At 43.4% G+C, this 21,681-nt stretch overlaps 1 protein-coding gene across 2 annotated transcripts in view; it reads right to left on the reverse strand.

The window, feature by feature from the left end:
• Positions 1 to 3,681: 3,681 nt before the first annotated feature.
• Positions 3,682 to 21,681, reverse strand: part of fto (FTO alpha-ketoglutarate dependent dioxygenase) — a 110,917-nt gene continuing 92,917 nt past the window's right edge. For both annotated transcript variants that reach the window (XM_028402444.1, XM_028402442.1), the window contains 2 exons: positions 5,341 to 5,481; positions 3,682 to 5,189 (listed from right to left, as the gene is read on the reverse strand). In XM_028402444.1, coding sequence (XP_028258245.1) covers positions 5,183 to 5,189; positions 5,341 to 5,481 — 148 coding nt within the window. In that variant the 3' untranslated portion in view covers positions 3,682 to 5,182. The remainder of the gene's footprint in view (positions 5,190 to 5,340; positions 5,482 to 21,681) is intronic.

The following is a 21,681-nucleotide window of genomic DNA, read 5'->3' on the forward strand; positions in this document are numbered from 1 at the left end:
TGAGGACTCCCTTAAATAAAGTCCCCTATCCTGCACTTTTCTGGGCAAACAACCTCCTCTGCTCTTTATTAACTAAATATGAGGGGACTTTGACCGGGGGACAAAAATTCAATATTTTTCCCCCACCAAATATTTAAACCAAGCAAATAAACAGACAAATAAATAGATCTCCTCTGCCAGGGGAGTGGGGGCCAGCCGGTCCCCTGGATGTAATTTGACGGCCCACTTACTTGGAGGGCCAGAGCCCAGTGCTACTCAGACACTCATTTGAAGAGCTGTCAATCACAGGGCAGCAGTGTTGGTGTTGGGTATATATGTGTGTGCCACTGAGTGTGTGTTTAGTGGGGGCTGGCCAGCAATTCATTCCTCAAGGTTGGAGCAGATAAGGTGAGCATCACTCCTGATGAATACATCACCCCCTCTGCTCCTCATACTACCTATTTAAACTCTCCCTCCCCTAATACCCATCCTTCTCCTCTTTGACTCGGCAAGTCAAATCATCCTCAGATGGTCTAATATTCACAATTTTACAACACATGAACCCTCAAAAATACACCGATTGTCTTCTGTGTCCAAATTCTAACGTTCACATGTCTTTAAGTTGGCAGATTAGTCTATCATCCACTATTTGACAAAAAAAAGTGATGCCTCTGTCAAACTAAAAAACAGACATTTTCACTTATTTGTCCCTTGTTGCCTGAAGGTAGGAAGCTGTCATTCGTCTCATCTTGCATAAAAAAGAAACTATCATCCCCAGACAAACAAGACACAATCCTTTGTGGAGAGCTTCAGATAAATGTTAATAGTCTGGACCAAAGCAGGTAATAGTGTTGGGGAAGTCACCAATGTAGTTGTCGATCCCCAAGTAATGTTTTTACATAAGAGCTGATTAGCGTTTTACTTCCTCCATCTTTCAACCTTCCTAAAAAGAAGCAGTGTTAGCCTAAGCCCTTTTTCCTACTGGGTATAGGGTGTGTTGGGGTGGGGTGGGGTGGGGGTGATATCAAAAATTCCTTTCATCCATTTTAGATGAGATGCAGATGACTCAATTATGCTTGGCCTGACATCAAGACCACTTGGCGGAGAAGCTGCTAACGTTAGAAAACGATCCATTTAATCCCACTGATATGAATGGCAGGATGCTAACAGGGCCAGCAACGGTAAGAGAGTGAGACAGGTATGAGTAAATTTGCTTCAGTACCACTCTGGAGAAACAGGCCTCAGTGTTTATGAAAGCTGGGAAAGTGGGAATGGAAGAGGAAGAGGCCTCAGAGACAAAATGAAATACAAAAAGGAAATACTTCTTCTTGGATTTTTTTGGACTGATATCCACTAATATGAATTTAGGTGAGGTGAGGCTGGAATTATTCTGTAATAAAAAGAGATAATTAGCTGACAAGCAAAACTGGCTGTCGTTTGGTGCCCTAGAGCAAGCCAGGTGATTTCAGTTATCAGATCAAACGAATTTAGCCTGTAAGGCTGACAGCCTCTTTTGTTTACAGTAGCCATAGCATTTAAATTGATGTGGAAATGCTGAACCTTCAAACATTGCCCTGTAGTTTGAAATGTGAAAAATTCATTCAAAGGTGTTTGAGAATCCTCAGATAAAAAAAGCAAATGGGAGAAATGGGTCAACCACTTCAGACTGGAAACGAGGGAGGGGGAGATAAAGAGAGTGAGGTCCTGCAGGACAGCTGATTTCAGGGCCGCTGGTCACTAGAGCCGGGGCCACAGCAGCGACCCACAAACATGCTCTACATTTGATCAGACCGCTGTTTGATCTGAAAGGCGTCTCTCCCTTAAGACCCTCTACACTCTTCAACGCAAACATACACACACACACACACACACTCATCATGCCATACCCTCTGTTCATCAGAGCTGTTCAGCTGCCAGGCTCCTGACAGCATCAACATCAGCATCGAGACTTCACCATCACTTCACTCTCACACTAATACTAAGTGAACTGGGGGCCAGGGAACATGTCGGTGGTGATCAGCCTGAGAAGAGAGAAGAAGGAAGGAGAGGAAATGAATTTCTTCATTAAGGAAGAAAGAATTCTGCAGTTTGACCTGGCCCATTTAATGATAAGCTTTTGTTGGTACATTTAATGGGTCTAATGAGACAGAAGAAAATAAGATAAAGTTTATGTGTAGCCCTTAAATCAGAGTGACATAGCAGCCTCTTTATGCACTGCTGGCTTGTATTTGTGCTGACACCGAACCTTCTTCATTCTGCCTTCTTTATGACCTTTAGTGCAATTAACAGTTGCAAAACATTAGGGCTTGTGTTGCTTCACATGTAGTCAATCAAGTCAGTGTTTTGTCGGCGCTGAGTAGTGTTTGTCTCTGTTGGTGACAAATGAGCACAGCCCGTCCCACTGCTGACAGCAGCCCCAGAGCTGCGATGCTATCTTCAGCTCTTCTGCCTGCTTCTACAATTACTACTGCCTCTCTGGCCCCAGGGCCTCCAACACCAGCCTGCACTTTGGACGCATACATGCACGGAGTCAGATACATTACACACATCTATTCATTTGCACAAACATTTTTACACATGTTTTCATTCTTGTATATACAAAACACATGCTTTTTAGAATTGGCGCTGCACTGATAAAGTCTAATCCAAAAACAAGATTTTCTCAGTTCTAAACAGAATACATTCACTATCACTGATGGAAACATTACTCACCAAAATGACACAATAAATCCTACCATTCATCTCGTTTCCTAATTCAATTTAATTACACTAGGAGCAGCTTTATAGCCACATACTGAAACAGTTGACTGTGATATGACCCCAAACCGATACCTTTCCCCACCACACACCTGGTTATTTTATCTCTGCCTGCCCCTATTGTTGGCCTAATTGAGGGTGGCTTGGCTGGTTGGCTGGCGGCTGACCCCGGTCAGAACAATGCATACCTGTGGCTCTCACCAGTGCTGTGTAATTGTCTCTTCAAGTGGGGGCTATTTTTTTTTTCCCAGTCAGTCCCTGAGGGGAGAGCGCTCCACTCTCATCCATCACTCAGTCATTCAGCTGCTACAGGAAGTAGTTAACATAAGCGACCTCTGGGACGGCTGTTGGTAAAGGGTGTGGAGTTGAGGTCTTGGAGAGACATATGGAATATTAGCAGTCACTTTGTTACAGGGAGTGACATCAGTCAATCAGTCAATCCATCAATCAATCTGTCGCAGATGTTGGCTCCACTAATCCAGCCGGTAGCTTTGAAGTTTAGAAAAAACAGAAAGCAAGAAGTTAAACAAACAACGCTGACACAAAGGTTTCCTTACTTTTGGGAAGACGTACATATGTGATACATGTAAGCTACACTCACTACAAAATTATTTTGTAGTTTTGTGCACTGAATTTAAACTATTAAATGTTAAACTAATACTATTTAATATCCAACAAAAGACTATTCATGCTTGATAATGGTGCCAGCTCAGGCGGTGGAGCAGAGGAGAGTTGGCTTTTTAAATGGAGAAAACACAAAAATATCTTTAAAATTTAAAATAAAAAGACATTTTTGCAGTGGTTGGTTATGTCAGGCCAAAAGTATTAGGAGAAACACAATCAACATTTAAACTGACATGTGTATAAATACAGTTTTGCACCTGTCATATGTGTGTCATCCACCCAGAATTGAAAAAAATAAAAAAATGAGAAGGATACAGGTCATTGGATAAAACACTGTTTTTTTTTATTTACTGCCATTCCTATTGCTTCAGACAGACAAGCTGTGGCGCAGGGAGCACAGAGTGATTCAAACAAGTCAACGCTACTGCCGATCTACAAACAAATCTCTCTGACAACAACAAACAACAAAGGCGCAGCAAAAGAAGAAGCAAGAAGAACAGCGTTTGGCAACCATTAACATCTTGGAAAAAACTTCAGAAGTAAAAAAAAGAGTGCATTCTGCATTTTTAATAATAAAACAGCATCTCTATTTCATCATGAACTAGATAGAGAAAGAAATCAAATGAGGAGGGCTGCCACACTGCTTTGACGTCGGCCCCCTTTTCCACCCTTTTTAGCTTTTTTGAAAGTGGATTTTGTCAGAAGCACCGGATCTTTCTCTCGCTCTCTCGGATGGCCCGCAGCATTACAGGGGAAAGTGGTGCTCTACACACTTTAAGAGTAATTAAAAGCGATTGAACAGCTGTAATTATGAGAAACGGCGGTTGTGTTCCGGGTCATTCTATCAGTGCTGCCTTTCATCAGAGCTGAGGCAGAGGGGCCCTGCTGCTAGTCTCTGTTTCTCCATATGCACATCTTCAAGAACAAACAACTGGCAGGCTGCCTACAGGCTCAAACACACTATCACACTCACACACACACACACACTTCCTTCATGTAGACTTGTGGTAGGGAGAACGCAGGACTACAAATGATCACACAAATATTCACATGGCTAAATGTAAACACACACATACACACTTGTCACACCTCGATATGGCACAAGCACACTACCGCACCATGAACACTTAACAACACATTCTTCATGTTATCCACTGGGTGACATTCAAACTTTCATATCATACTCTTTCTTTGGTCTCTTCAGGCTCGTTCCACTTCTGAACACAATAAAAGGGGTTACACTATACACAAGTGAAGAATGCAATACCATGTGAGCAAAGTGATTTTCCTTACCATTCTACAGTACACTGTATTATAACACTGTGACAGGTAGAAAGCATATAAGTATGTACTGTGCTGTGACTACTGAGAATGAGTCAATCCACTGATTAAAGCATGTCTGGGTTATATGAGATTAAGTAACAGAGTACACTGAAATAATAAATAGTTACACAATGTATGCTGACACTGAAATGCAGGTTCCACATGTATTGTTAGACCGTCGTGTGACACTAGTAGCTTGGTGCTAAGCGTTGCATTGTTAGCATGTTACTGAAGCACTATTCTTTATCTACTACGGTGGTCTAATTTCCTTCGAACTGAAATCCAAACTGGGATAGCAGCGAAAGCTGGGGTAGCGGAGGGTGGAGTATGGGGTGGGGGTGGATGTAGACGCCCCAGTCAAAAGGAAATCATTCTTGGTGGAATCATAATGGAGGTGTCATCAGTGGTCTGTCATCTCAGCTGATGTAGGGACCATTCAGAAAAGCTGGTGGGTTTTTTTTCTTATCCTTCCTTTTCACTACCTCCATCCATCCGCACTTTACATCCTGGTAGAAAAAAAACACACAATTGTCAAAGAGTTTGGCTCATAGAATCTAGAGTCTTAATGACATTACGGCAATATGGTAAAAAAAATTAACTAACATGTGTTCAATGTGTACATAAGCACATTTCCACACTTTAACAACTTGGGTCTACCTCCAGAGCAGTGACTCCACTCTGTTGATGATCTCAGACAGATCAAAGGGCAGAGGCATGCTGGGGTCATCCACACCCCAGAAGGGCCGGTCCGCTGGGGCCTCCTCAGGGGGTAATGTCTGGGCCAGACTCGAGTGGCACCTGAGGCGACAGGACACAGGAAACGAACAAACCCATTAACTCCTCCTCCCATCAAAACTAACTGGTAGACACTCGTCAGCAGTAATAAACAGATTTTAGCACTCACAAAACTTTCTTGTAGGGCTTTTTTCAGATATTCACTATTGTGTAAAAACTGTAGTCACTGTGGGAATATAGCGCAGACTATTTACTCATTTTCATGAGTGGAAGGTGACAAAATACACACAGGCTGTCACTTCAGTTGACATTACATTGGCCACCACATTTTTCGCTCCACGAAACAAAGCCTTTCACCTAAAATTTCTGGATGGCCAAAAAGTGGGTGTGTAAACTAAAAACTACACAGACATTAACCAGGGCTAGTGGACAACAGTGGAGCTGTTGTAGGTGAGAATAAACAACTTTCTATCTGGTCTTTTTATATTGATTGGTGAGAGTCAGTCAATATAAATATCAAGCTGTTTAGTCGATGTGTGTGGTGTGAATGTGTGTGTGTCAGTTTGACCAGCAGGCAATTCACTTGTGTGATTCTATTCTTTTTTCAGACACTTAATGATAATACAACGTGACCTGGAGAGCTTTAGTGTAAACATGAGTGGAAGATATTTTTTGTGCAAATGCTTTAGAGAAAAAAAGTTATGACTGACATTTAGAAAAAATTGTTTAAAAAAATCAACCCACTAAAGCTGATAAGCTGACAGAAGCTGAGAGAATTGGAAAGTGATCTCTCAGGAAAGTGCCTGCAGTAAATGGCTGCCACGGTATCACAGGGATGAAAAACCATGATATCATGTATCGTGATTAATGCTCCATTCATCTTACACACATACAGGCACACGCAGCAGGATGCTTTCACAGGAACATCACTCTCTGTTGTTGCAATCATGACAGAGCAGTATGAAATCCAGCCTCTTCATGTCACTGCATGATTTTTGTATGATTAATAATCTGGGGTGAGTTGTAATTTCTCCAGTGTTTGGAGCCCCCACAGACCTCAGCCACATCTTTTGTCAGACCTGTGTAAATATTTACTGCTGTGACTCTGTGTTGCTCTCTGCTGTCATTGTAAATCTGCCCTCCCACTGCCTCTTGACAGATGAGAGTGACCCCTGACCTAGAGGTGCAAGAGGGAGAGGTGGAGGACAGCGTTTGTATGTTGTGTGTGTGTATGTGTGTGCGTAGTGACCCAAGAATTTCCAGCTAAGCTGCAAGGCCAGTTATATTCCCCCCTCACTCATTATGCCATGGTCTGTCCTGTCATATCTCTGTACCATACCCACATGCTAAAAAACCCTCAAACATGCCCCTCTCACCCACACTCACACACACACAACCATCACCACCTTGTGGCCAGCAACCGAAGGAGGGGATGGAGAGAGCACACAAAGCTGGAGAGAAGAATATGGGGGTCGGTTATGGATGAGATGAGGGGATGTTAAAGTTGTCAGGGGACAGCCAGGGGCTGCCACAATTTGTGGTTATATATTTTCACCGGAGCCACTTAATGTTTGACTGGCTCTCGGCCTAAGTGCTGCATTTTGGTGCGGTTAGCCCTTTAAAGAGCTGCTGCATTATGGTGCTGAGGAACAGCATTAACATCCACTGTCCAATATATCTTCAGCGCTCTGGATGAGGGCCTGATAATAGCATCTGTTAACATGCACTAAGTACCATTATGTAGCACATCACTTCATAAATAATACGATTAGGCGACCTTGGGGCTTTGCGACGAGCCGTGTGTTTAAATGTTCTCATCATTTATTTAGGGTGCGAATTAAAGGAAGCACCACTTCAGAGAAGCAGGAGGAGGAGGAGGAAGACATGGCTGGCATACATATCTACAGAGTGTGTGAGTGCAAACTGACCCAGACAGCACACACACACACACACACACATCACTGTGTGGTTCTGCTGACATCAGCTTGAGGACACCATAGGCCAAGGGAACCCAGGCTTTTGATTTGGTCTGATTAAGTATTCATGCAGTACAGCTATGAGAGAAAACACTTGCCTCTTTTCTCCTGCCCTGACTCATAATGAAAGGCTACATACCGTAAAAACCCAACTAGCCAGTTTCAACTGAGCTGCTGCATTTATTTAACCAGGGATCTTGCAACATTAGCTTGCAAATAGAAGGCTCCAGGTTTACCAGAGATATAAAAGATATCAATACTGGAAGACTATCAAAGATAATATAGTGCAGGTAATTCAGCACACACTTTTACACCATCTAACACTGTTCACAGGGTAACGTCCCTTGACTGCTAAAATGGAACCAAACAAAAAGTCAATATCAAGCGAGGTGCCTTAAGCTCTCCAGGGCTCTTGCTAGAAATTCTGTGTAAGCCACAGTGGCGTACAAACAACTCTTACCAAAAGACTTTCCCATGGCAGAACAGTCCACCTTAAAGTTAAGGTCAAAGACAAAGAGGTGTGCATGTGTGTGTGGTAGGGGGTTAAAGAGAGAGAGAATGTGCCCAGGCTGTTCCAATGGATTAACCCCAGACAGATATGGGCCTAACTATCCCATCTGGCGCTCGGTCAAGAGAGATTGGCAATACAATCACTCATTTCAATTTGCCCTGAAACCTTATAGCCTGGCAGGCCCCCGCTCAAATGGTATGCTAATGTGAAAGGTATCTAGGATTCTATCGCCTCTATTCCACAGAGGCCTTTCCCTCCATGCAGCACAGTGCACTTGAACTGCAGCTGGGGCGGGAGCTTCACGGCCCTTGCTGCAATAAGGGCCGGAGCCCCCTTTGCGCTTAAACTAACCACTTTAGCTAAAGTGAGTGTTAATTATGGACAGGCAAAGCAGTCAATAAAAGGTTAATGTAAAAGTCAAAGGATAAATTCCTTTAAGCATTGCATCATTCCACCATCTCTGCGACCAACACACTGCTCGCAGGTCTCCTAATCAATACGTTTTACTGTAATGCGCTCCCCATCGATTTCCTCCCCCCTGCTTCATGGTCCGGGCTCCATCACTTGGTTAAAGAACGAAAAGGGAGAGGGAGAGAGAGGCAGGGGAATGGGAGAGAGAGAAACAAGTAAATAAAATGATTAACCTCGGTTTCACTTTGTTGTTTCACTCTTTGACTCTCTTTGAAAGGCTTGTTAGGAGAGTGCAGGGTGGTCCAATATCATCACTGCCATCACCACCATCCCAATCATCAGCATCATCAGCCCACTCCATCTCTGGCTGGTGTGTAATTGTGTAGCAGTACACTCATGCAGGGCCATACATTAAAAGGCCCTCTGCTCTTAACAGGATGGAAATACGCCTAATAGACAACATCAGTGCTTCCGACTCATGCAATTACACTGATAAATGCACAATTGTGTCAGGCCAAGTGAAAAAGGACTCAGACAATGTAGATAGGAGACAACACTTATTGCATTATTGCTACAGGAGGTCATATGTAATGACACTGAACCAGACAGCTTAGGCTGTTTGACAAAGGACAAGGACAATCATCTCAAGACACATTGGATGTCTTTTTGAAACTTATCAATTGTTGGAACAGTTATAGACAAGTAATAGAAGTAATAGAAAAAACATTTCCTCCATTCAAGTGTAGTTATACACAATGTCTGATTTAAACATCTACCTGGGTCAATATGTTTAAATATCAGTTATATAAGTTATATAAAGTATGACATATCAAAAGTTACTTAAGAAAGAACTTAAAGATTCTATTGCCTATTGCCTGTAATAATAAAAATGACACACCAGAGGAACAACATGAGCATGCTCAGAATATCCACAAAGTATGTGCCAAGCCCTATGCATCAGCTACAACAAAATGAAGGTTGTGTAAAGATACAATCGGCATCAATCAATCACCCGTGTTTTAATTTGTATAGAATGCCTGTACTGATCAAGGGAAGTGAAATACCGAAGATCACCTGTTTCCTCATGCTCTGTCTGAACCTCATCTGACTCTCGAGCAATTCTGTGCAGGTGTGAATTTTTATGGTTTTGGCAGCCTGAGTGCCCAATAGCTGAGAATGCAATCAAACAAGTCATGAAAAAACAGGCATGTGTCTCATAAATCAGCCTGCCCCTGAAGGTAAGACATGCAATCAGGTCCCAAGGAGAAGAAGAAGAAAGAAAGGAGTGCATTATCCATGTACATTCTGTGTATATGCAATATTGTGTAAGAAATGAGTGATTGAGCACATCTGTCTTAGTATGCCATGCAGTGATATAATACATGAACTACATACTGTGTTGTGCAAGATATTAGTGATGTTGTGTAGAGAGCAACAGAAGAGGAAGAGCATTCAGAACAAGGCTCAACCTGTTTAGTGTCAAATTTTGGATCTAAACCTACAACACCCAAGACTCTGTTCTTGTGAACTGTCCTCATTAGAACCTAAACAGTGCCTCTGATCCCTCAACTACCAATCCTCAACTCCTATTATCTCAATCACTGCCACATTCAGTGTTAGATGTAACGTGGTACAGAATGTGAGCCAGCCAGCCAGAAAGAAAGAAAGAAAGAAAGCGTGGGCACGGCTGTTTCTTAACCGTTTCCTCAGGATCAATCAAATGCTATTGTGTCTGCAGACAGCTGCTGACTGTACACTTTGTAAGTGTGTGAGGTGGGCAATTGTGGAGAGAGAAACAGAGGGGGAGGGGGGGCATCATCAAATGCATGACATATGTTCCTTTCAATTTGCTTCCCTCTAAGGAGCCTAGGCTAATAAAACTAACATCTGATGCACTCTTTTCCCCTTTAATTAATGGTTGTGGAAACCACGCAAAAATGCATTAGCATTGGGGGGGTGGTTGCCACGTGGTGCTTTCAACGCAACCACCCACCCACCCACCCACGTGCCACCATGGCTCGGCTGCTGCTGGGAACAATGATTCTGTCATGGAGCATGGGTACCTTTGGGTGGGGCAGCCCCTTCTTCAGACTCTGTGAGGTCTCCCTTTTACCAGCTGCAGTCTGGACTACTCATTAAACCACATGAAACAAATAACACTCATTATTGGCATCTCAAGCCATTTGGAAACACACAAGCATGCGTTTGCATCGGGTCCATGCACTGTAAGTGGAGTCTATAGCAGGTCCTATGAAGTTTTGTTGTACCTGCACAGCCTCTGCTTCACACCCAAAGTGTTTGATGTGGTCTGGCTGGCTGCCCCATCTAGGGCAGGGTGAACCAGATGTAACAGAAAAACACACACAAAGCTAGGTAGCCTCTAAACAGCCTTCGTAATTGGAAGCAATAAAACACTATTGCAGTCTGGAAGTGCAAAGGAGGCAAGCCCCTGAACTACAGCTACTGCTCTCAAAAACCAGGTGGACATCCATTAGGTGCTTAACAGTGTAACAAATTACCAAACACCCTGGCCTGCTTCTTCTCCTCAGGCTATGGGATGGAATGTGGCCTAATGTCAACACAGGCGCAAAATTTACGAGCAGGCAACTATTGTTCAAATGCAATCAGGTTCTAATAAAAAAAGAGGCAGGAAAAGGACAAACAGATAGGGCCCTACTGGCCGTTTACTCTTCCGACAAGGGGTGGAGAGACAGATCACCCCCCTGAGGCTTTAAAGTCTGTGTGTGTTCATGTGCCAGTGGTGTCTGTGTTGGAAAGTGTGTGTGTTTACATTTGAGAGAGCAAAGTGTGTGTGTGCTCCAGGCTAACTAGGGAAGAATGAGAGGGGCTGTGGCTTTTAGGCTACCAGACACCTGTGCTAGGCTACAGGACTGTTCAACAGAAGCAACTGAAGTTGAAAGTGAAGAAAGAAACACAAACCCAAAAAACAAGTTAAAGTTTGAGCCCCAAGGACAACACTAAGCGAGGAAGTTGGTCTTGCTCAACTTGTCATGCCAAATGGCTCACGCTTGGAACGTTTTTATGTATACAGGCATAAATAATTAGTTGGTTCTAAAGAGACACCAACGTTTTTCTTCATGACACTGTTTATTTATAAAGCCCAGGAGAGAAACTGAAGCAATAAGAGCATTTGATGGTGAGGGTAAGGAGGTTACGAGCCTGCGAGTGATTGCACTTTTTCACAGCTCGGTGTTGGAAGGCTGTAAATCTGCTGTTAAGGAATCAGGAAGATGGTTAATGTAGCGTTGGGAGCACTAACTCTCAGTTTTGCAGGGAAATGGCATACCGTTGCTGTGAAAACTTGTTGTGCTGAGAGTGATCTTGTAAAACGATCATTTTTAACCCTTATCCCTCCCCTGCATGGCATGCTCCCTCCCTTCCAGCCAAGCGTCAATGCCTCATGGGCATCATCTGAATGGTGCAATAAAGCCGGTGATGGATGAGGCCTGCCTCGACAGCAGTACAGCTGAACCATTGAACGACACCTGACCCCAGTCACATGATAAGGTCGATCCAACGCAGGCACAATTCCCACCTGTCTTCAGGTGACAATGGCAGGGTCATGCTGGCCCAGCTAATTATAGTCTATTGTAACTTAAATTGCCAAGTTACAAGTCATTCCTTTAGCCTCAGGGGATGTGGTGTTAAGTTCTGAAGCCTTTGTGTAAAGCAAAACTGTGAGATAGAAGCTTTAAACTATTGCACAACAGATATTAGGTTTCAGAAATGTGTATATTAAACCACTTCACAAGGGGGAAAAAGACAGATAGTGAATTTGCAGCTTCCTTTTAAACCAAGCATGGGAACAAACAAGGAACTCTTCAAGAGCAGGAAAGATCTTTGAATAAATGTGACATTTGTTCAAACAGCATACAAAACAGTCACCTCATTGTTGACACTGCTTGTCATGATGAGATCACATCAGAGACTCAGCAAACCAGTGACAGTAAACACACCCAGCTGCAACACAGTCATAAATCTTAAACCTAATAAAAGCGAACAGGTCCAGGCGTAGATGATAATGTGACCATCATCCAGACATTCCTGTAAAAACAAACAAATGAAGCTGAACATCTGATCTACATAATTATCATGAACATGACAGTGAATGAGATGGTAAAACAGGTAGACATGGCGAGGATCTTTTAGGCCTACATTCAGTTTTTTTTTTCACCTTTGAAAGGACAAACACGGGCGTGGTACACAGTAGATGATGTGCACATTCCCACATCTGCAATAGGTCATCAAAAAAAAACTACTATTACTCACTCTGTTTACTGTACAGCATGAACTACTTTTGAAATGTCAGGCCGTATACAATAACTTGTGAAAAGCACTTTCCAAGATGGCCCTTTTCTCCTAAATTGACAAAAGCAAAAGTCCCAAACTCAGTAAAGCTTCTCTTCCACGCATGAAAGAAGCCTAAGGTATTTGCAACACAGTACGGGAGTGTGTGTGCATTCATGCGTACATATGTGTATGCTGTGCGTCTGTCTGTGCCAGAGGAGTGCTTGCCGCCAGGTGTTTGAACTTCTGCATCACCTGGTACTCCCGCTGCGTGAACACAAGTTTTGTTTCACCCTATTAAGTAAATAGTGTAATTAAAGGGCCTCACCATTTAAAACGTTGTGAACAGCCAGCAATTTGTTTGGAAGAGCAGCCAGGCCGGGCCCTGAGGCGCTGCACCAAACAGGATGCTAAGGGTTCACACAGTGAGCCAGGGAATGCAGTATAATGGTTTGTGTGTATGTGGGTGTGAGTATGTACTGTAAGTACCTGCCTATGCAGATGAGTCGGAGCAAGTGTTTTAGGTGTGGGCGTAAATCAGTCATTGAAAGATGTTGTGGGTGTTGAAAAAGAAGCTCTTAGTGGTATAACAGGTACTAAATAGTATTGTGTTTGTAGTGACAATATCAGCACTTGATGCAATAACCGTGATACCAGCATAACTGAGAACTGTGGTTCACAGAACCCAGCCCTTTGTCGTTATTCTGATGTGAGTAAAGCAGAAAGGTGGTTGTCATGAGTCAAGTCCAAGTTGAAGGTGACGCGGGCTTAGCTTGTTTTGTTGTACTAGAACAACAATAACACAAAGAGCATAAGCAGAGCTCAGTATAAAAGAAACACAGGGATTACAACTGGAGTGGTAACAGAGATCCATTCTCTCCATTAGTTTCCTCTCGTAATGATTTTTCCACTACACAAACATCCCCGCTCTGCACTACCTATCCCAGCGAGGATGCTTCTTACTAAATTCTCTGCCATTACAGCTGATCCAGGGTCAGCTGTGGGGTGTAAGAGAGGGATAACCTCTTTCTGAGCCCCACAGAAGCCCAGATGGCTGTGCAGAAGCTGAGATCCAAAAACTAGCTTACAACTCAATCACTGTGGCCGCATCTCCAAGTCCACAGTTTAACCCCCTCTGATGTCAGCCAAGGTCACAGATGCACACTTGAGAGGCAAAAAGAGCCAGGAGTGAAGTGCTGCCAGAGTCGAAGGAATTAGATCCGGACTGAGTGGCCCTCATCTGGCTAAGCCTGGTAAGTAGCAAGACTAACAGGCTGAGGCACGGTTTGGGTTTGGGTTTGCACACATAAACACACACACCCATACTTCCAAGCTTGCACACAAATGGACACACACATATATAAGAAGGTAAACACACACTGACATAGTCACACACACACACGGAAGCACTCCGAGGGCTACAGATGGTGTGCCCTGGGCCCAGTGACTGGGGCTCTGATTGAGCTAGTTTTAGATCTACTGAGGAAGCTGCCATGAAGCACAGGGCTCAGGGGTTGGGGAGGAAGACAAAGAACAACGGAAGGAGTGCATGAGGGGATGAGAGGGATAGGGTGGGGTCTAACTCCTTTCTCTGCATGGGGGCTCCTAACATTTTTAGTACAACATCAACATGTCACTGTCCATTCGTCCCCTTGCCCTATTGCCCATGTACTTCCCCTGTGTCTCCACCTAACGCCTACCAGTGCATGCACACATACCACAAGTACACACAAACACACGCACACTGGGAGCCAACGGCTACTTCAGCCGTAATTCCGCCTGACTTCCGCTGTCTGACTGGCAGGAGACAGGGAGGGTGAGGACAACAAGCTGTGAATACGGGAAGAGACAGAAAATCATTGAGAACCTTGCCTTTATGAATCTTTGATGAGAAAGAGTGGGGGCTGGTGGGGGCTTTGCCTCTGGTTAAATCAGAGCATAGCGTGTGTGGTGTGTGTATGACTGCCAACAGAGGTTGAGATAAACAGGGCCTGGACCGGGCCCAGACAACTGCAAACCCTGCAGTCGCGAACATTTGTCCCTGCAATTAGTGCCTGTCCTCCCAGTTCATGTTGCAGGTAAGTGGTATTGGTAGCTACCAAAACAGCAGCTAGAAGCATCAAAGAGGCCGACGTGGAGTGGAAGTTTGTTATGTACCAGGAGTGTGCAAGTCAAAAGCATTCTGTTTATACAACTGGCAGCACCTGCAGATTAATCCATCAATCAATCTCTATACAAGAAGTAGATATATGTTTCATAAAAATGAGTCACAAAAGGTTACGTATTATTGAATAGCATTTGTGACATCTTTCATGACAATTGTCCTACTTTCTTTTTATTCACTTTGTTTGTGTTGACGTCTCGTTTTTGTTTTGATTGTAATAACTTCCAGGACAACCTTGACATCCAGGTATTCAGCTATGGTCATGTGAAAATGATGCAAACTGGAATTCAACCTGGTATGAGATGCTACTTTACCAGTTTATGTGCTTTTTAGTGAAGTTTCTAAAGACAGACCTAGTTTATCACTATCACTACTACTTTATCCCTTGCTCTCTCTGTCTCTGTCTCTCTCTCTCACACACACATAAAAGAACAACATCCCCTCAGAAAATCTGCAAGACTGGGTTGCCCTACTTTAAACACACGTCATGATGCTATTAGCAAATATTTAAACAAGAACTTTGATGGCCAAAGGAGAGAGGAGTTCATAGAACATACTGAAACTGTAGCAACTATCAGCAGCTCATCAAAACAATCTATAAATTCAGGCTGCTTCCAGGCCAGCTTTCTTTTTTGAGGGAGAACCAGTTTAACACTCACTAACAGGTCTGGCTCTGCCATGATAAATAACAAGCAACTATGTGCAAGAGGAAAAACAAACAATATGAGGGTGCTGTCCTACACTGCAGTTTTCTGATTAACAATGATTAAGTATGTTGCAGTGTCTTGTACTGACATACTAGCTTGCAATTAAAGCGTGGGAAGCTGCCTGCAGTGTTCCTTTTCTGTATGTGTCATTGTTTTGCCTTCACACCTGTTCTGACTTCGGACACATGAAAAGCAGATGATGACTCAGAGGAGGTTGTTTTAATTAAAAATACAAGACATGTTACAACAACCCTCCCTCACATCTCAGAAACTGCTTTTTAATTGATGTCAAGCATGTGCCAATTTTCGTCTCAACATGAGTTAGGTTATGTTACGAAACAAGCAGAGCAGCATAGTAGCTTTATCTCATCTGCCACCTGTGACAGCTCAGAATTCCGAGTCCTCCAGGAAGCTCGGCTCATGTTAATGTGTCACCGTTGAAGCCTTTTGAAGACTCGATTCATCCATCTGTCAGCGAGCACTGAGGTACTGCTGACTGACTTCCGATCACATAAGAGTTTGGCAATGAGATGAACTGTCTTAAGCTGATCAAGAGTTGCCTTGGCTTCTGTCTACATCTGTCAGGTTCAAACTTTACACTTCGCAGCACATGTTGATCACATATAGCAAAGTACAGGCACAATTTCAAACTGCTGTTTGGACTAATCCACTTTAGCCTTGAATTAACACAGAAATTCTACTTTCTGGGATCCTGAGATGAAGGTGGAGGCTTGATTGACAACAAAAGTGTCTTTTCTAACAGCTTGTAGAGCTGCCACATCTGTGACCTCATAGATTCCCACAGCCTCGGGAGAAGACAATAGAGAAGTATGCCAGGTGTGGGTTGGGTCATTTATGGGGCGAGAGTGAGTCTCACAGTGCCCCCTGATGGTTACATGTTTTGTGCTAGGGATGGAGGAAATATGAGAAATGAGTAGTGCAGCTAGAAAAAGTGCCAATGAGATAACATCATCTGACATCAAATGGAACCTGTGTCCAGTCTTTGTTTGCAGGCAAGGGGAGGTAAAAAGAGTACTACTTAGCTGAGCAGCTAACCTGTGGTCTCATCTGCTGGACAAATCAATAGCAGTGTCTGAGAGCAGAGCAGAGTGTGCTGGGAGGCAGCTAGAGGGGCTACCCCTGGCCTGCTGCCCCCCGGGCCCCTCCTGGGGGGGTACCTGCCTGTCTCTTCACCCTCCATCTTTTCTGCTTCAGTGCTCACATCCTGCGATTACTTGCTCACAAACAGAGACACACATGCAACAACCCCACATATACTCTGAATCAGGCAGCCAATGACATCTTGTTGCGCCATCTATACTATGTAGGGAAACACAGAATCTGCATTGCGTAAAATGTTACAATGCAAGTGCAGACTTGTGTAAGGTATATAAGAGCATACAAGTACATTCAGATGTGTGCATGTACATACACACTCAGACACATGTGCACACACTTTGTTTGTCCCCTGACAATCAACAGTACATGGACCCCAATATGAACAATGTACAAATGGCTTCCCATTGGTGTGGTCTTTCTCACAAGAGGGCAAAGGAAGCGGTACCTAATGCACAATAGAACACCTCCTCCCACCTGACCAAAAAGCCCTGGAGAACAGCCTGGCTCTGTGCAAAAGTAAAAGCAGAACCCCTCCAAACAGCAAGAATACAATTCTCTAAAAAGCAGAGACCTTTCTCCTTATCCCTCCTCCACTCGCTGCTGCCTACTTACTTTCAATCACAGTTAACATCACAGAACAAGATGTGGAGAGAAGGGAGGAGGTGAAACACAAGCCTGCTGCACAATGCACTTGTCTGGCAGCTGCTTGGTCTGACATTTGAGGCCATGGGGACCTTGTTGAAAGAGCAGATGCTCAGTGATGTACAGGCTAAGGAACATGGCAACTACACAAGTGGCTGAAGCTGAAAAAAATCTGCACAAACATATGACAGAAAAGAACAAGGGGGAAAGCTGAAGATGGCAGGCTCACGCAGAGATGTGTCTGAGTGTGGAAACATGACCACAAATACACAGTGGAGTGGACATGGCACACGGACATACACACAGATGGAAGAAGACACCGTGCAAACAGAGAAATTATTTAAAATAGCAACTAACCACACTCACACAAACCATCAAATAAATATCTGCACATATATAATATATGCAAATACATCTATTGTAAGTTTGAACAAAAACATGTCTGTCTTTGACAGATACTAATCTATCCAAGTCTCTTCAAGTCTCCAAACATAATAAAATATACAATACATATAAACCTATGCAACTTATACTGATCTCTATGGGGGTCTTAATCTCTTGATCGCTCTTTTTGGATCTTTAAATGGAGAAAAAGGAACAGCAAATAAGGAGTGAAGGAAAGATGAGATGGGAGGAAACCTGCTGAAAACAAAAGAGAGCAACACAAGACACTAGATGCAAAGTGAGCAAGATACAGAGCAGGCAGCAGTATGGTGCATCTCCGGCACAGAGAAATTAGTTTCCGCAGAGTACTGCAGGCAGCGTTATGGAAATGGGTGGCTGGCAGCCTCTTTGGCTGACTGTAAACAGGATCTTGGTAAGGCATATAGCCTCTGGTGAGGCCCACGGAGCCTGGCATCATCATGCCACTGTGTTGAGCTGCAGTACTCCCACGGTCCCTCCTGCTATCTATCTGGTTCCTTTGCTCCAACCTGCCCAAACTCCATTCGTGAGTAATTTATGAAGTGCAGTGGGGGTGGTTGCGGAAGCGATACACACACATCCTGACACCAAATACATGACATGTTCCACATGTCTTCCCACATAACTACAAAGAGCCCTTTTGTCTCTACAAAGTAAGAGAAACATTAAGAAGTAGTTCGAGGTGCTTGCATCACTTTGTGAACTGCTGTGAGTCAAGTTATCAACAGCAAACCCAGTTAATAGGCTAGACTAGAGTGACTCTCTGCTCATGGTTAGCTTAAATCCCAATTAAGCTGTTCATTCAATGAATATGACATTATCTGGCAGCATTGTCTTGGTTATCTGGCAGCACTCTCTTCTGGTTATGCCAGGATACAAATGTGATACACGGCCAAGTGACTTGAAGACATACAGGCCAAACAACTAGCCAGGATTTCAGGGACCTTAGCCATGAAAAGGAACGCAATAGAATTTCTTTTCCAATTAATGTTGCACATATATCTGCAAATCAACATCTAGAACCGGATCAACAAAATACACAATGCAGATGTTCCCAGCATAATTTTACTACCTCACATTTTCTTTGAATGTGCTGGCACAGACATCTCTTTTCTCCTCCTAACAGCTGCACCGTGGATGGCACAATTAGCCACGTATTATCTTTGCCATGCTGCTAAACAACATGCAGTGGTGTAATGCTGGGTCTTACACAAAAGTAAACAACTTCATCTTCTGTCTGAAATACGTGTCACTGTGATTGCGCAAAGCTGCCCATCGACACAGCCGTGTCGGGTTGAAGGAGGGCCTCCTAATTAATGAGGGAGAGAGACTGAGAGAGAGTCAAAGGCAGAGAAACTCTCTTCCACAGTTCTCCTTCAAACAAACACTTCCTACGGGACCCCATTGTTTGGACTGAGGCATCATGGGTAGCCTTATTTACAGATTTTAATTGCTCTGGTGATCTGTGGGTAAAACACCCCACAATAGAATTGTTACTCTTTCTGACAATTGTAATAAAATGCTCTACAGTGTTCAGAGAAAAATGAGGCGGAAAGCAACAGAGAAGGGCAGAGAAAAAAGAGACACAGATGGCAGGTGATGTAAAGAAAAAAGAAAAGTGGAAGTAAAGAGAAAAAAAAATAAATTAGGAGAAAATATTTTGGATGCAAATTTTCTCAGTGAGAAGAACTAATCCGAGCAGGCGGGAAGCAGGGATGAGGATGGGACTGTTGTCCAAGGAAATGATTGCTCCCCCACCTCAAAGTGACAACCATGAGAAGCTCACCGTTCCTGGACCTTCGAAGCGGAACCACAGAGGAGACATCCGTTGCAACCATCACACAACACACACACACAAAAACAGATTGGGGATGAGAAGGTAGGTCACCTACAGGAAAAGATTAGTGTCACCAGGCAGAGGTACGAACATGAGACTGTCAACTGCAGCTGTCCCTCATCTGAAAAGAGCTCTCATGTTCCCTCACACTGCTTCCAGAGGGCTGGTAAAACACAGTCTAAGAAATCAGAGGATTCCCCAAATTAGAAGTTAAACAAAAACAGTAGGGATGAAATCACATGATCACATAGTCACCACAAGAACATGTATAGTCAAATGCAATAGAAGCAACCCTTCAATAAATTGAAAGCATTGAAACTGATTTAAAATATTATATTTTCCAACTGATTTAAAAACATTGCACACAATTATACTGTAAAAAGATGTCAAAGGCAGTATGTGACACCTATATTTAAGAATAATCTTTAATTGTAGCTGCATAGAGGAATGTTTCAAAACACGGTGCCTCAGTGAAGAAGAGCAGCTACTCCTCTACTCTGTGAAAAAAAAAATGTTTTACTTAAGTGAGTCAAACTCTATCCTATTACTATGCCTACTGATAAAGGTAATACAAACACCCTGTGCATCAAAGGTCCATGAAAAATTAAACAGCCAATCAGCTGGCAATTATTCTCTTTAATCTCCTGGAGGCAGCCAATAGCGATGTGCCTCCAGTGCTGGTGGCCTGGAAGGGATTCGTGCCTTCAGTTCTGCACATTGCTCAATCCTAACACTTTGCATTATGCTCAGCTCAGGATAAAATAAAGTACAGGCAAACTTTCTAAACTGGTACACTTTTTACTATATGTGACAATACACAACCCTGAGCATTGCTACCATTAAACCCTCATAAATCAATTTTTATCGACTACAGATTATTTTAAGACATTTCAATTTACTCTTCAGCTCCTTTAGAACATGAACACAATGTGCAGTAAAAACAAACCTTAAATCTAGTCATCAAACAGGTTTAGCATGTGCAGTTGATCTCCACTTGCCAATGCAAAAGGTATGACAAAGTGTTGATGGATTACAACTGACACAGATCAGCTGCTACAAATGTTACTGTTATTCAGCAGTAACATGAAAACAGGAACTTGATGGTTCCAGAAGTGATGCTGCAATTAGAATATCACAGGGGACAAAAATGATGCTCGGATTCTTCCATGACAAATTGCTCAGTAAGCTGTGTGTCAAATTGTGGTAGCCTAAAAAAAAACAGGACTGACAGTGAGGGTACTGCCGACCTTACTCGGCCTGTTGTGTGAGGCTGCCAGTTTCATTCCTGTCACTTGTGTTCACACTGTTCTCACCAACTCCATCCCCACTCCAATCAATGGGCATGCAGAGCCGCTCAATGCCAATGATTCTCCCCTGATCTTAATTAGAGAAACACATCAGATACAAACGACATCTTAGATCAATCGACAAGTACAGAACGAGGGGACTGGGGTCATTTACAGAGACAACTTTCAGTGTCTTCTTCACAACATGAATTTGAACTAAAGAGCTTTCAGGCCTCATGAAATGTGACGTTCTCTCTGGATTGCAAATTAGTCATAAACTTGCACAACATAATTTCCAAAAGATTTCCTAAATGTGCTGATGAAATATAAATGGGGAGAGATTCTATCCGGCCCCTCTCTGACTCCTCCACCCTATGTTCTTTGCTTTACTCTTCATCTCCATTTTCCACTCCATCTCTTCCCTGTTCTGTGATAGCAGATGGATGGATGGTGGCGTAAAAGCAGAAACAGGCTGACAGGCTCTTTAGCCGCATGGCTGACTGTATAACTAGCAACATTAGTGAACACCTACACCCAAGGAGCCCATCAAAGACAAGGGTATTTAGTGTGGCGTCTGGGGAAATACACACAAAGAGACACACCTGTGTGCCAAATGCCAAAAAGACTCACATTTTATTGCCACATATGTTTCAAAGGCACACACACACACACACACACCACTAAGAGAGTCAATAGTGCTGATTTTCCTGGTCAGCTCCTTGGCAGGCACTGGTTTAAAGAGACATCAATCTGTGATGTCAGCACTTACCTAATGAACCCTCTCAGATCGATGGAAGCACTGGTCTGCTACACAGTCTGCCTGGCCTTTTTTTATGTATACTCTGAATCTTTTGGGGATCCACACTGGAGCAGGCTACA

The sequence above is a fragment of the Parambassis ranga genome, chromosome 3 (assembly GCF_900634625.1).
Source record: "Parambassis ranga chromosome 3, fParRan2.1, whole genome shotgun sequence".
Classification (NCBI taxonomy): domain Eukaryota; kingdom Metazoa; phylum Chordata; class Actinopteri; family Ambassidae; genus Parambassis; species Parambassis ranga.